General features: G+C 47.4%; 1 protein-coding gene across 1 annotated transcript in view; it reads right to left on the bottom strand.

Annotated features, from left to right (window-relative positions):
• DAW1 (dynein assembly factor with WD repeats 1) overlaps positions 1–13,811 on the bottom strand; it is a 192,097-nt gene that overhangs the window by 16,893 nt on the left and 161,393 nt on the right. The window contains exon 11 of the mRNA XM_078665688.1: positions 989–1,065. Coding sequence (XP_078521814.1) covers positions 989–1,065 — 77 coding nt within the window. The remainder of the gene's footprint in view (positions 1–988; positions 1,066–13,811) is intronic.

Here is a 13,811-nt window from a genome sequence, read left to right as displayed (position 1 = left end):
TCCTTTCACTACAACTTTTCTCCCACACGTAGCAGGTTCAATGCGATGGCTTGAGTCATCGTGATTTTTTGGTGATTTCTACGCTCGGGTTGCTCGCAAGGTCTCATTTTGCCTGTCAAACAGAAACTTGAACAATTATGTTGAGCATCCTATAATAAAATGCTTCCCCCTGAGACAGTGAGTAGCACTCTTGCAATTATGATGCTCCTGGGAAGTGAGAAAGGTAGCAAATTAAATAATAAATGGGGCAAGATTTTAATGAAACTGATATGCCAGATACAGTGCCGATTGCTCGATTGCTGCATAGCTTAAATGTGTGTTGGGGGGATCGGGGGGGGGGGGAATTAGGGGAATAATGAATAATTTTTAAAAACTCACCTATCGACGCTGGCCCCCTCGGTGCTCTTCTCCGGCTCTCCTCCCAGCATTTACTGGGGCCCATGGGCTCCCCATCTAATGTGGGCACTGCCCTCAATAGCATAAGAGCAGCGCCAGGATTGGTCTGAGCAGCCTGGTTTGTCACTCAGACAGTGCCTGGGAGTCTGTGCTGTGTCTCCAATCCGGCTGTGCAACACAGCTGGGTTGGAGAAACCTAAGTGTGCATGTCTGTTTGGGTGGCTTAAGAAGGCCAGCCAAACAGACATGTGCACTTTACAGTGCCCATCATTCGGCCCCCTGTCATGGTCTGGCCTCGTTCCGACCTACACTGGCTTCGGGTCTGTCAGTCAGTCAGCGGAAAATAAAATTATAATTTTATTTTTCGCTGAATGACTCTTACAAGTGGGGAGACGACCCTCTGCCATTACGATGGAGACGCCGTTGGCCAACCAGAAGTACTACCGGCTTTGGACAGCCTGACCGACGGTTCGACATTTCCATTCTTCCAACATTGTCATTTGGCAGGCCGCTTACTTGCCAACTGTTAAAAACGTCAGTGTAACAATGTAGTACTGTTTTAATAATTCATAAAGAGAGAGGATAAACATACCTTAGAAATTTCCCCATCGTGGCCTTCTAATTTTGCGATGCACTTTTTAGTTGTTGCACTATACACCCTGGCGGAACCTGTGGAAAATAGACACGTCAAAGACACTTTTTTCAGTTTGGATATTTATACCGCTCCATTAAATATTACAATTAAGCTACTGTCTACGAAGCAATCTGTATTAAACACTATTACAGTGTTGATCTAAATTCATGCTTTCTTAAAAAAAATGCAATAAACATTTAATAAAAACGGATTTCTCAAGACAACGTGAAAAAGCATTGAATTTGTTGTGTGCAGTTTGTCAATACATCTCTGTCTTGTTCAGAGCAACACCTTACTGCATTCTGCATATGCACTAAAGCGATGAAAGAAGTTATAACGCCACACTGAACTAGTGGTATTTAGTGGCTAAATATATGAAAAAACAACAGTTAAGTATCAGTTCACAATTTTGTCACAAGGCGCACCACTGTGAACTGAGCTATAAAATGTTACTTTGTAAGGACCAACAGGACCCATACCTCTCCCTCTTGCATTGTCTTAACTGATTTCCAAGGATGAAACCTTGGGTGTGAGATTAGTGATTTCCTGTCGTTTTGCTAATTTTAGGATGTAATGTAATGTAATGTAATGTGTGCCAGCCTATAAAAAAAGGGACATCTTTCCTTTAATGCATAGGACATGCATATCACGCATATACTACGTTTATAAAGCAAACCACTTAAAACTCCCTGTGCCTAAAAAGGAAATAAATGAGTGTGAAGTAGTCTGGTTCTGCTGTAAAGCGCTTTAATCTCCTAGGACAACGTTCACACTATAATTATTCTGAATTTTAGAGAGGTGGAAAAAAAACTTTCAAAGTGAGGCAAAGCACCTCCCTTTCAAATTAATAGTTTTTAAAGCTACTCAGTATTTTTTAAAATCCACACACAGTTTCAATGTCAGTGTTTGAGCAACTGTAATCAACAGTGTTTTGAAATATTTATTTTAAAAATCATTTAAATCCAATCCAAATTGTAATGAGGTAGAATATTACACACAGATCCAACAATTAAATTGCGATAATCACACCTGCTTTTAGCCCAGCCGGCGCTTCTACATCACATCCTGCATTTTATGCCCCCCAGGCAGAATGACCTCTCCCACCTGGCCACAAACACGTGAGCACGACTGATCAAAATGGTGGCTCAAAAATGCAATGTGGTGGGAGGACAAAATGGTGCCTCTAGATCCAATTTTTCAGAGGTTACAGTGGTGAAAAAAAAACTTTCAACGTGGGGTTGAGCATCCCCCTTTCAATCCGTTTTTAAACCCCCCTCAGTGTTATTAAAAATCAATACCCAGTTTCAGCTTTTGAGCAATTGTAATCAACACTGTATAGAAATATTAATTAAACATTTAGTTTGAACCCAATCAAAATTGTAATCAGGCAGACGTTTACACACAGATTCAACAATTGAATTGCAAAATCACACCCCCTGTTAACCCCCTGGCTTTGCATGCCTACACGTGCTGCACCACCAGTCAGTCCTATATCGAGACATCTGAATGGCATGCAGACACTATGGGACAAATTATCAAGGACATGAGATAATGATCGCAAATCGCGCTTAGCGCGATTTTCATTATCGCCGTCTATCGCTGGAGTACATCGCCGTGTTAGCGGCGTATTAGCAATGCACAATAGCGATGTACACTCCAGCGATAGACGGCGATAATCGGCATTTGCGTGTGAAAAGCAGTGATAATGTTAGTGCGCTATTGAAAACCTTGCTGATAAGGGAGTGTGGGCTTAACATGTCAATCCACCTCCCATTGTGAATATAGCTTAGTCAAGTTTGAAGCAGGTGTTGAATTCCGGCGAGAACCGCAGTTAACGCAGCTTTTTTTATCGCTTGACCCGCATTGATAATAGGGGGATTTTGTGTTGGCGAAGGATTCCATGAGGATTAGGTGTGGAACGCCTACTTTGCATGTCATTAGCGATAAATATCGTTGACATTTTAAGTACAAAGAAAAAGGCAGCTAACTCAAGGAAACTCGCGCTAAAGCTTGTTAGCGAGTACTTATAAATAGTGAGTAAAAAAATCGGTGCTTTTTCGGCACTATGTGCCGAAAAAGCAGCGATATGTCTCTTGATAATATGCCCCTATGTACCTTCACTCTCAATTATGCCCAGCGTCAGAAGGATGGGGCTGCCTACAGTTTCCTCTTCAGGAAGATGCTGAATGAGGGTGCGCTGCCCCAGCCACTGTATAGGTCTCCAATGAGAGCAGAAACTGTAGAAACCGGTACAGCATAACATCCTGAGGGTAACAAATGTAAACAATATGCCTACAGAAAATACCTTAAATGCTATTCTTTGCAGCAGGCAGAGAGCATGTCCAGATAGAATGAACGATCTCGCTCACCTCTCTGACCTTCTCGTATAGTTCTAGTCATGTTCTCAATAGGAGCCCACTAAGATTAACTCTATATAACTAATCACTGTCCATTTTCTCCTATCTACCTCACAGACCACCACAATTGACTCTGTGTGGAAATCGGATATCGGCAAAACAATCAAAGCTACCATGCACTTCCTTAATTTGATGTCAGTCCTCCATACAACTACAATAAACTGAAAACTGTAATGCAATCAACTAAATAGTCACCAAACAATGCAAAGTCTTTAAAGCCTCAACTGCACAAAAGAAAATACTCCTGTCTCCTCCATCTCTTTATGCAATGTCCCAAAGCACACCTATTTAAACCTTCTTCCTCATGCAGGGTTGAGAACACCTTTGCATCCCTTAAATCCACTATGCACGGAAACATTGTCCCGTCCACCATTATTAAATACCTCTAAAGAAAAGCATTCACATAACACAAAAGTCAATGCACCCTTTGTACAAGGCATTTTCCCGATGCAATGAAAACAGGAATAATACACCCACTACTAGAAAAAAAAGCAAAACCAAACCCATAAAACCTGATAGTTTCCAATCCATCACAAATCTACCATTCCTTAAACATATCATTGAATAAGCAGTTGCTGTTCAGTCAAAAGATCAAAATGAACACACTCCGAATTCCAAGCCATGGAAGGCGCCTTTTTCGTTTTAAAATGGGGCCCTTGCCAGTTGCCCCGGTCCTTCTCTTAGCCACTTTAGAACCACTGCCCATCAATCTCAGATCAATATACTTTTGTCGCTCATGTGGTTGAATGGCAGAGGTTTGCACAGGTTCTCAAATCTCTAGAACCAGCCTTAACTCATCAAGTTAGGCATTTCCAGCTACCACCGTCTACTGGTAAGGAGTTCCCCATTCATGCGCTAGAAGTGTTAGCTTGGATAACACACCCAAAAGAGGCACAGCAAAGGCAGCAAGCAGAGCAATCTTCCTTCAGGCACAGCCAAGCACTTGAGTTGAAAGCGTCATGCAGCCCCTACAAGACCACAGTGCAAACTGTTGCTGAAGGGTGGTGGGTGTGGATTACCAAAGGAGCCAAATGCAATGAAAGAGAAAGTAAAAGGAGAAACATGAGAATGTAGAGGATGTGGCCTAACGGCTAGGGCGGTCGACCTCAAATCTAGGGAACCGGGTACGAGTCTCGGCAATGACGCTCAACATCTTGTGATACTGGGCAAATCACTTAATCTTCCCGTGCCTAACAAAACAAGCTCTCGGCATTGCGTGGCGGGGGCGGGGCAGCGGATTCCTTTGAAGTCTGATGCCGAGGCTCACAGGCTACCAAATGATGTACACACGCCCGCACACATGCACTGTAGGCAATCCACCTTTGGGTGCATTTTTTAGAGGTCTTATTTAAGTCTTGCTGAGAACGCATGCGCGTTCTCAGCGAGACCTAAAAATGAATGTGTCCTTATGTAACGCAACTGGTGCTCATGTAAAGCGCTCTGAAACCCTATACCTTCCGGTCAAATTCGCGCTATATTAAACACCAGGAAAACAAAAGTAAAGAAAGTTGTACCTGTGACTTGATCCTCCATGCCAACACCTGCTCCTCCACTGTTTACCCGCCCATCACTATTTTTCTATTTACATCTTAAATTTGTTTATTTATTGAGGGCATGATGGCTGCATCTTGCTGTAGAGCTTCTACATAATGCAGTGTTTTGGGGTCATGTTACTAAACTTTTCTTTTTTTTTACTCCAAGATTGGAGTCCAACATCTTTTAACTGTAAATAAAAGAACAATATGGCAGCTGCATCATGCCTCATGTGCGTGCATACACGGTGGAGCATGCACACATATATACATGGCTGTAGCGTCATGACGCATATGTGCGCCGGTTTGAAGATGCTTACATGTGTACATAACTTCACGTTTTTAGGTTGAGCCTAGCTATTGCGTAAGCAATCGCTATGCGAGATTATAGTAGGGAGAAAAGAAAAGTCTACCAACAAAGACCTCTGGAATGCGGTTTATGGCCAGTGCACATGAGGCATTCAAGCGCGAAGCTGGCATCTAGCATGGACTTGAAAGCAGCAGACTGCTTTCGCCAGCGCGCGCTCGGCCTCACTTCCTGCTCCCCCTCTTACAACAATTAACTTTCGTTATCGCTCACATCTCATATGCTAGTTCCCTCCCACGCTTCCTTTGATGTCCGCGTGCTGTCTTTGTGGGCCTCTGTCTCCTGCTCCATTCCACAGCCTCTGAATTATTCAACACTTTCCTTCTTGCTCTCTCAGCCCACTCTCACTTTATCTCTCCTTCTCTCACTGCCCCCACTTTCTATCACTTCTTCACTCAGTCTTAGAATCATTCCATCGTTTTCACTTTTAACCTGTCTCCCTCTCACATTTTCTTTCTTTCTCTCATTTCCTCTCCTCTCTCCCTCTCTCTCTCTCTTTCTCGCCTCTCTCTCTCTTTCTCTCTCATGTTCTCCATCCCATTCTCCCAAGCTTTCTCTCTCCCTCAGTCCCTCCAGCTTTCTCTCTCGCTCTCTTCTCTCCCACTCACTCAGGGGCACCACCACATCACTCAGTGACACCACCACATCACTCTGGGACACCCCCACATCACTCTGGGACACCCCCACATCACTCTGGGACACCACCACATCACTCTGGGACACCACCACATCACTCAGGAACACCACCACATCACTCAGGGGCACCACCACATCACTCAGGGGCACCACCACATCACTCAGGGGCACCACCACATCACTCAGGGGCACCACCACATCACTCGGGGACACCACCACATCACTCGGGGACACCACCACATCACTCGGGGACACCACCACATCACTCTGGGACACCCACATCACTCAGGGGCACCACCACATCACTCTGGGACACCACCACATCACTCTGGGACACCACCACATCAGTCTGGGACACCCCCACATCACTTTGGGACACCACCACATCACTCTTGGACACCACCACATCACTCTAATACACCACCACATCACTCAGCCCAACCACATCATCACTCAGGGACACCACCACATCACTCTAATACACCACCACATCACTCAGCTCAACCACATCATCACTCAGCACCACAACAGCATAACTTAGCACCACAACAGCACTGTCCTTGCTTGCTACCAACAAGCATTGCCATAGCCAATAGGACTCACATTAGGAAAGTGTAAGCTATTAGCTTTGTGAATAACAATGCTATTAATTTATATATTTTCATAGCCAACACATATTTAAAAAATATTGTCATTTACAATACCAATAGCTCACACTTTCCTAATGCGAGACCTATTGCATTGCAAATGCTTGTTTTCTTTTTGATTATACTAATTAGCAAGGAAAACAAATATTTTTTTCTTTTTGACGAAGAGGAACATCTTTGGCAAAAAGCTTCAGAAAAGCATAGGTTTTTATTGGTTTTAAAAGGCGAGAAATAGGTTTTGAAAATGTTGGTTTAAAACTTTTTTAAGTCATTCCCCTAACATCCATTGGAAGGGTGAGCTTCAGTAGACAACCCTTAATGTTTTAAATTGTTTTATGGAAGTCCACAGAGAACTTCCAGGCCAACCTATAGCTTTATGGACAATGTGCTGGTCCTTCTTGTTGTGCTCATTCTGTGACAATTGGTATATGATTAGAAAAGGAGATATTTTTCTGGCTTGTCCCTTGCATATGTAGCAGTTCTGGAACCTCCAATCGCACACAGAATAGGCAACGTGCAGAAGCATGTATATTGAAGGTTGACGATTTTGTTTTACTTCATGCATAATCCTTAACACCTACATTTTGGAAAGAGACAATTTTTAACTTGTGAACTGAATAATATAAACGTGAATGTTTGCCTTCTTATATTTGTTTTTTTCCCCAGAAATAAGTATCAAATAATAGGGATTTTTAGACCTTCACTTTTAACGGCCGTACATCCTAATATTGCAATTTATGTTCGAGGAGGAAACGTGTACATAGCACTGTATTAAACCCGGTATTCTGCGTGAAATGTAAATATATGTATGCGTTTCTCCTACAGACCATCACCTCAATTACACCTCTTCTTCTTAAATCAATAGCATTTCACACCACACAGGCCTATCTGCCAATAGCAGTACGTGTCAAAGTACTTTCGTATAAATGAAAGCGCAGGCAACATGCTAACGTGCAAATCAAAATATATCTCTGTAAATTAAAACGTACACACCTTTTAAACCGCTATCGACTTTTAATGTGATATGTAATTAACTTGGTAGTGGAAATCTGATCACTTCCGTTGAATAAGATTGCGCTTTGGACAGAGGAAGGCGCATATATTCAAGACACATTTTTTAAGTTAATTTCTAGAAAATTATGAATTATAAGTATGATATATCAAATATTATATTTATTCACCCATGTCTTGGAAAACGCATAGGATAATTTATTAATGTTCTGTAGAGTAGGGGAGCGATGGACGACCGATAGTAAACAAGAAGTGGCAGAGATAGGTTTCAACTTTGACAGGAACGTACTGATGTATGAGCGTGATCTTAACAGCTGGATTTCCAGGTGTTAAATTCGAATCTGATGGCAGGAAAACTGGGTGCTGGAAGAGCGACCAACTTATGATTATGCGAACCAGAATTACACAAAGAAATAAAACTCCTAATGGTAGCCATATTGTTTTGTTTCAAGAAAGGCTTTTTTTCCATGTTCCACAATTGAATATGCGGTCAGTCTTCAGAATGATTCGAAGGTACATTTCGTCACACAAGCTCTCCAATTCTTATAAATCATTGTCTTCAAGGCCTTTACTGATTCTTTGTGTTCGGGTAGGCTGCACTGCTGCTACCCATGTTGTACCTTTGCTGTGTTGCGAAGCTCCAAAACTTTGAACTACACAAAAGGCAAAATGATTCACATTCAATTGTTTATTAAATTAAATAGGTGAGATTGTAAACATATTTAAACATAGCTGACAAGTGGCTCCATGTCATGTATACCTTCAGCCAATTCTGGTATGTTAGCCAACAACACTTTGTGTGCAGTGGCTTTGAGCTCATAATGAATGTGTTAATAGCAAAACTACAAGCCCCACAATATAAAATGCTGTTGGCCGAATGGCCAGGAACGGCTGATGGTCTCATATAAGATAGTGCAGCTTGGCAGGCATGTGAAATGCAAAATAAAATGTAGCTCCTGCTTTCTGCCTTTTTAGGTCTCGCCTAGGCAGCACTTGAGCTGTCTCTTCAAGACATACTGTATTCAGGATATGGGCATAAAGCTCCGCCTACTTTCCGCCCATTTTTTTGTAATTGGCTCCTGTCCTTTGTATATAATGGCTTTTCATTGGTCATTAGGCTTAGTAGTCCCTCCTTCGTCCCGCCTTGTCTCTACTTGTAACCTTCCATGAGGACACCCCCTGTTACATGTGTTGTTACGCCCTAGGTTTTAATTACAGTCTCAAGGCACTATTTTCTTAAAGGACTTCAGACAGGACACCCACTTCATCCTAAACTAGGTTGGCAGTGGTAACTTTACTCACTAGCACATCTCGCATTTAAATTTGACCTTCTATAAGTTTCCCTTCATCAGCTCCACAGAGTACAACCTAATCCACAATTAATATAATAATTCTTTTGTCACGTTTTAAAACTACTAATTGTATATAGGGACATAGCTTTTTGAATGTACTTGTGGTACTGTCTTGTATGCAATGCACTATGGGTAGGGTGGATTTACCATATCTTCTGCAGTGTGCAGTACCATATGTGACCATAAGTTTATGATGCTCACTAGGGACCTCTAGGAGCAGCTTGCGGTACGGCACCTAGACAAGCAGTGCTGGTGCCTTGCTCACTAGGGACCTCTAGGAGCAGCTTGCAGTACTGCACCTAGACATGCAGTGCTGGTGCCTTGCTCACTAGGGCCATCTAGGAATAGCTTGCAGTACTGCACACATGACATGTGTTGGAAATGGGATCCCCGGCTGGCCAGGGCTTTCGCCAAAGTCAGTCAGAGACCACCACTCCCAAGTCAGGGCAAGGGAGTTACACGCCAAGATAACCCCTACTCACCCTCTAGGTAACGTGGCGCGAGCAGCAAGGCTAAACTTGGAGGCGATGTAAGTTAAGTATTTGCGCACGCACCCCAGCAACAACAACCAAAGGCCCACCACAAAGGAAACTCCACACAAGGTTATATAAAAATAGCCTTTGTATTACACCAAAACACATTAGATAAAACACACTTTACAATGTGCCAGAGGCACGGGCAGAATTTACAGGGGATATTTACAAGACAGGGCCACCTGGACCACTGTCAGGAATCAGCACTTTTAGAAGTAACAATACAATACTTGTAGGCCTAGAACTTAGAACATAGCCTATCAGACAGTACCTTCCGTCCTGGTTGCACGGGATAATGCGAGTGACCTCCTTAGTAAGCTTGAGCGGGCGACCCAGCGAAGCGGCGCGGCTCAGGGGAGAGCGGCGCTGCTCGAGGCTTGGACGGGCTGCCGGCATGGTACAAGCGTTTCTCTGGGGCGACCAATGTGTGCGGCTCAGGAGAGGAGGGGGAGGCAGGATGCGGGCGACCCAGCGAAGCGGCGCGGCTCAGGGGAGAGCGGCGCTGCTCGAGGCTTGGACGGGCTGCCGGCACGAGCTGCCGAGGGGAACGAGCGAGGCACACTTCAGCGAGGCCCCAGGGGCCCAGGGAGATCAGACAAGTCCCATCAATTTGGCAGGGAAGGCACCATAGAGTCCACTGGTCCTGGGACTCTGGTCAGGGGGCAAGCTTAGTATCAAGCCCTTGGGATCACTTATAACAGAAGATCACTGTAACATAAAATAGGACATAAAGCACAAAACCAGTACCCACTGGTAACTGGTAAGTCCCCCCTACGCAATCCTAACCACCCTAGGAACAGGTCACGCAGGGAACCAGGACCTTACTAGCACCACCTGCACTAGCAAGAACAACCACCTCAGTATCACAATACACATAGGGGCATAGACCTGGGGACAAAACACATGATGCAGAACCTACATTCAGCGGTGTAAGGAACACATGACGCATCAACACACGTTCAGCGGTGTAAGGAACAGGGCACATAATGTATCAACAACACATTCAGAGGTGCAGAACACAGGGTGCGCAAAACATACTACACATTGTACATTTCCTAACACCCAAAAGCAATAGGACATAGATCATAACAGCATCTAAACCTTTAGCGCAGAACTCACAAAGTCCAGGTTGCGCCACTGCGCCAGAACCTAAACGTAGCAGCTGCCCACTACTTGCTGGGCAGCTGAGGGACAGAACAGGGGGCCTAAACGCTGCAGCTGGCACTAAGTGCTGCGCAGCTGGGGAAAGGCCAGGGATGAAGGAGTGCGCCTCACTCCTAAAGTCCAGAACATGTCCCTAGGGAGGAAGAAAGACCTACACGGTGCAGCTGCCCACTACTTGCTGGGCAGCTGGAGTCAGAACTCGCCAGGGGCTCTCACTAGCCCCTCCGGAACACTGCGCCACACAGAGCCATCTGGCTCTCGGAATACTGGGCACCTGAACCTCTCTGGGCTCGAAAAACAAGAATGCCCCTTGAGCCTCTCTGGGCTCGTGAATAGGGTGGGGGGCCTTCGCTGGAGTCCCCCCTCTGGGGACTCGAGATGGCCATCTGGGCAGTGGGGTCCCCCCACGGGGGACCTAGGAACACCTGGAGAGCCACTCTGGGCTCGAGAACACGGAACTGGCTTCGAGCCTCTCAGGGCTCACGAAACGACATATGGCCCAAGAGCCTCTCGGGCCCAGAACACAGGCGGAGTCCCTCTGGGGGACTCGGCATTAGGGGAGGCCCCACGGGCCTCGGCACACAACGAGCCTCGCTCTGGAGGGGAGGGGCAGGCACTCACCGGTCTCTGGTGCTGCAGCTCTTCTCTGCCCGGCGGCTCTTCACGGGAGCTCCCGCTCCTCGGGGGCTCCCTTCCCACACTTCTCCCCCTCTCTCCGGGGCTCTCCTCAGGCTGGGGAGCCCTGGGGACAGACACAACTTCCTTGGCCGGGCAGGAGCGCGGGGTGGCCTCCCGTCCGCTCCCTGCCGGGCTCTCTGTACTTCCGGGTGCGCGCGGGGAAGCCCTCGAGGTCGGGCCAATCCCTGCGCGGCCCCAAGATGACGCGTCGGGAGTCCCTGCAGACGAGGGCCAATCACAGCGCGGCGGCGGGACTTCCTCCGGCAAACCGGAAGTCCCGCCCCGCATCAGGCACCGTAGTGCCTGACTTCCTGTTTTGCGGCGCTCGGGCCGCGGCGGTGAATCTCGGGGGTATTTACGAGGGGTGGCACCCTCGAGGTCTCAAATAAATATAAAAGCGAGGTGGCACTCGCAACCTAAATAAATAAATGAGAGAATACCCGCAATTATGAAGATAAAGCCAATACCGGCATAAAGCAGGGTGGGCTCCTGTGAGGGACACGCAAAGGGCAGGAGCGCTTCCCTCCTCGGGAAAACGACAGCGCTCTGCCCAGAAAGGAGAAATAAAGCGCTCCCAGGGCGCTAGGGGCACAGAGAGCACCAAGGGCCCTATGAAATGACCCCCACAGCCAGGAGGGTCCAGCAAAGTCCTTCAGGAGTCCAGGGGCTGGGCAGGGCCCAGGGGAGGCAAGCCTTCCCCCTGGGCCCAAGCAGCAGCACGCCCCTGGTAGGATTCAAGTTGGGAACAAGAACCTTGTCATGGGGTCACAGCCCCTCTTTTATACACCTTTCTCTTTGTCTTTAGGTGCAGGGTGGGGGCAGAACCAGTCGCAGCTGGTCTGGGAGTACTGTTGATGGCCCAACCACCCATTCTATTCACAGGCAGGGCTAGGGTCATCAGTCACACCACAGGGGGGCGGAGCCAGCATTGTGTGGGGAAAACCCAGCCCATCCAGGACACAGGTACACTCCTCCCACACATCACTCATGCTAATCTCCCACTCACCACCGGGGCAGACCCACACAGACTTCCTGGAGCCTGGCATCCCAGCCAGCTCCAGCCAATCACACGCCAGCACCCTCACAGCACACGTACAGCCATGTCTAGAAATGGCGCTTCCCTACTAGACACATACATGCGGCATACACCATCTCGCAGCATTCACTCCCCCGAGTTCACACATACCAAACTTGACCATGCACACCTCACGCACCAGGAACTACCAGGGACACAGACATTCCCCATGCATTCCTATGGGAGGGCAGGCCAATCTCACACACGCACTCAGGGAGAGCACGCACTTTACACTGCGCCACAGTGTCAAAGTGCGCAAAGACCAGAAATCACTATAATTTCAAGGCAAAAAGTTCAGGGGTGACCCTGCCAGAAGGCCCAAGTCCAACACGACCCCCTTCCAGCCAAAACGCAGGGTAGGCCAATCACCACCGTGATGGACTTCCCTGCTTGGGGCGATAGAACACGGACGCGGGCCCGCACTGCAGGGACACCCTCCGGTTCTACGCCAAGTTGATCCATAAGACAAGCACATCCTTAAAAAAAAACACAGGCCCAACTAGGTTACCCCACTGGTACTCCTTAGCTGTCCACGGCTAGGACCAGGCCCTAGGCCACCCAGATACCACTGGTCCTTGCCAATCCACAGAGTGGGGGGTGGTAACCCCTGGCCTACAATAGCCATTCTCCACTTCCTTTCTCAGTGTAGTTCCAAACTACCACTGATCCTTCAACCTAGGGTCCGCACCCTCAGGCTGACCAGAGGTCACGGGCACGATTGCCCCACCCTACCTCTACTTCTGAAGCACCCTCCAGAACACAACTCTCCCACCAGTTTAGGACCTGACTTCCTCAGCAGCAGTGTCCACAGTCAGACCAGCACAAGATCGGTGTAGTAAGGCGTTGCACTTTGCGGGTTGCCAGATGCGGCACAGGCGGCGGCTCGCGGACCGCGTCGAGACGGGGACGGCGAGCGGCATAGACTGCGCGGCCGAAGGCAGACGCGGCTTAGTGCGGTGCCTACAGGACACCAGGCTGGTCATGACAGAGTCACAGCTCCCTCAACTGGTTTACCACCTGGGATTCAAATTCACCGGATGCACAGGGGTCAGACTTCCTCTGACCCCCTTCCAGAGTTCTGCACCCTCCCACTGTAGAACAGGGTCCCTCCACTTAAGGTAGGCCCCACCTGCTCTCAGGGTAGTACCACAACACTCAGCCAAGAACCCTAAAGATCCCTGCTAGGCCTGTACCACCCCTTCTGGGAAACACAGGGTCTCTTCACTTAAGATGAGCCCCACCTGTGTTCACAGGGGTACCCCTAGAAGACAAACCGGCCAGGACACTGGCTACAGTCGCCCTGCCGTCCAGGACAGGCAACACCTGAACCTGGCTCCCTAACCCAGGGACGCTACCCTTTGGTTAGATG

Source organism: Lissotriton helveticus, chromosome 11, assembly GCF_964261635.1.
Source record: "Lissotriton helveticus chromosome 11, aLisHel1.1, whole genome shotgun sequence".
NCBI lineage: Eukaryota > Metazoa > Chordata > Amphibia > Caudata > Salamandridae > Lissotriton > Lissotriton helveticus.
Note: the sequence above shows the minus strand (reverse complement) of the source record. Positions and strands in the feature narration are given on the sequence as shown.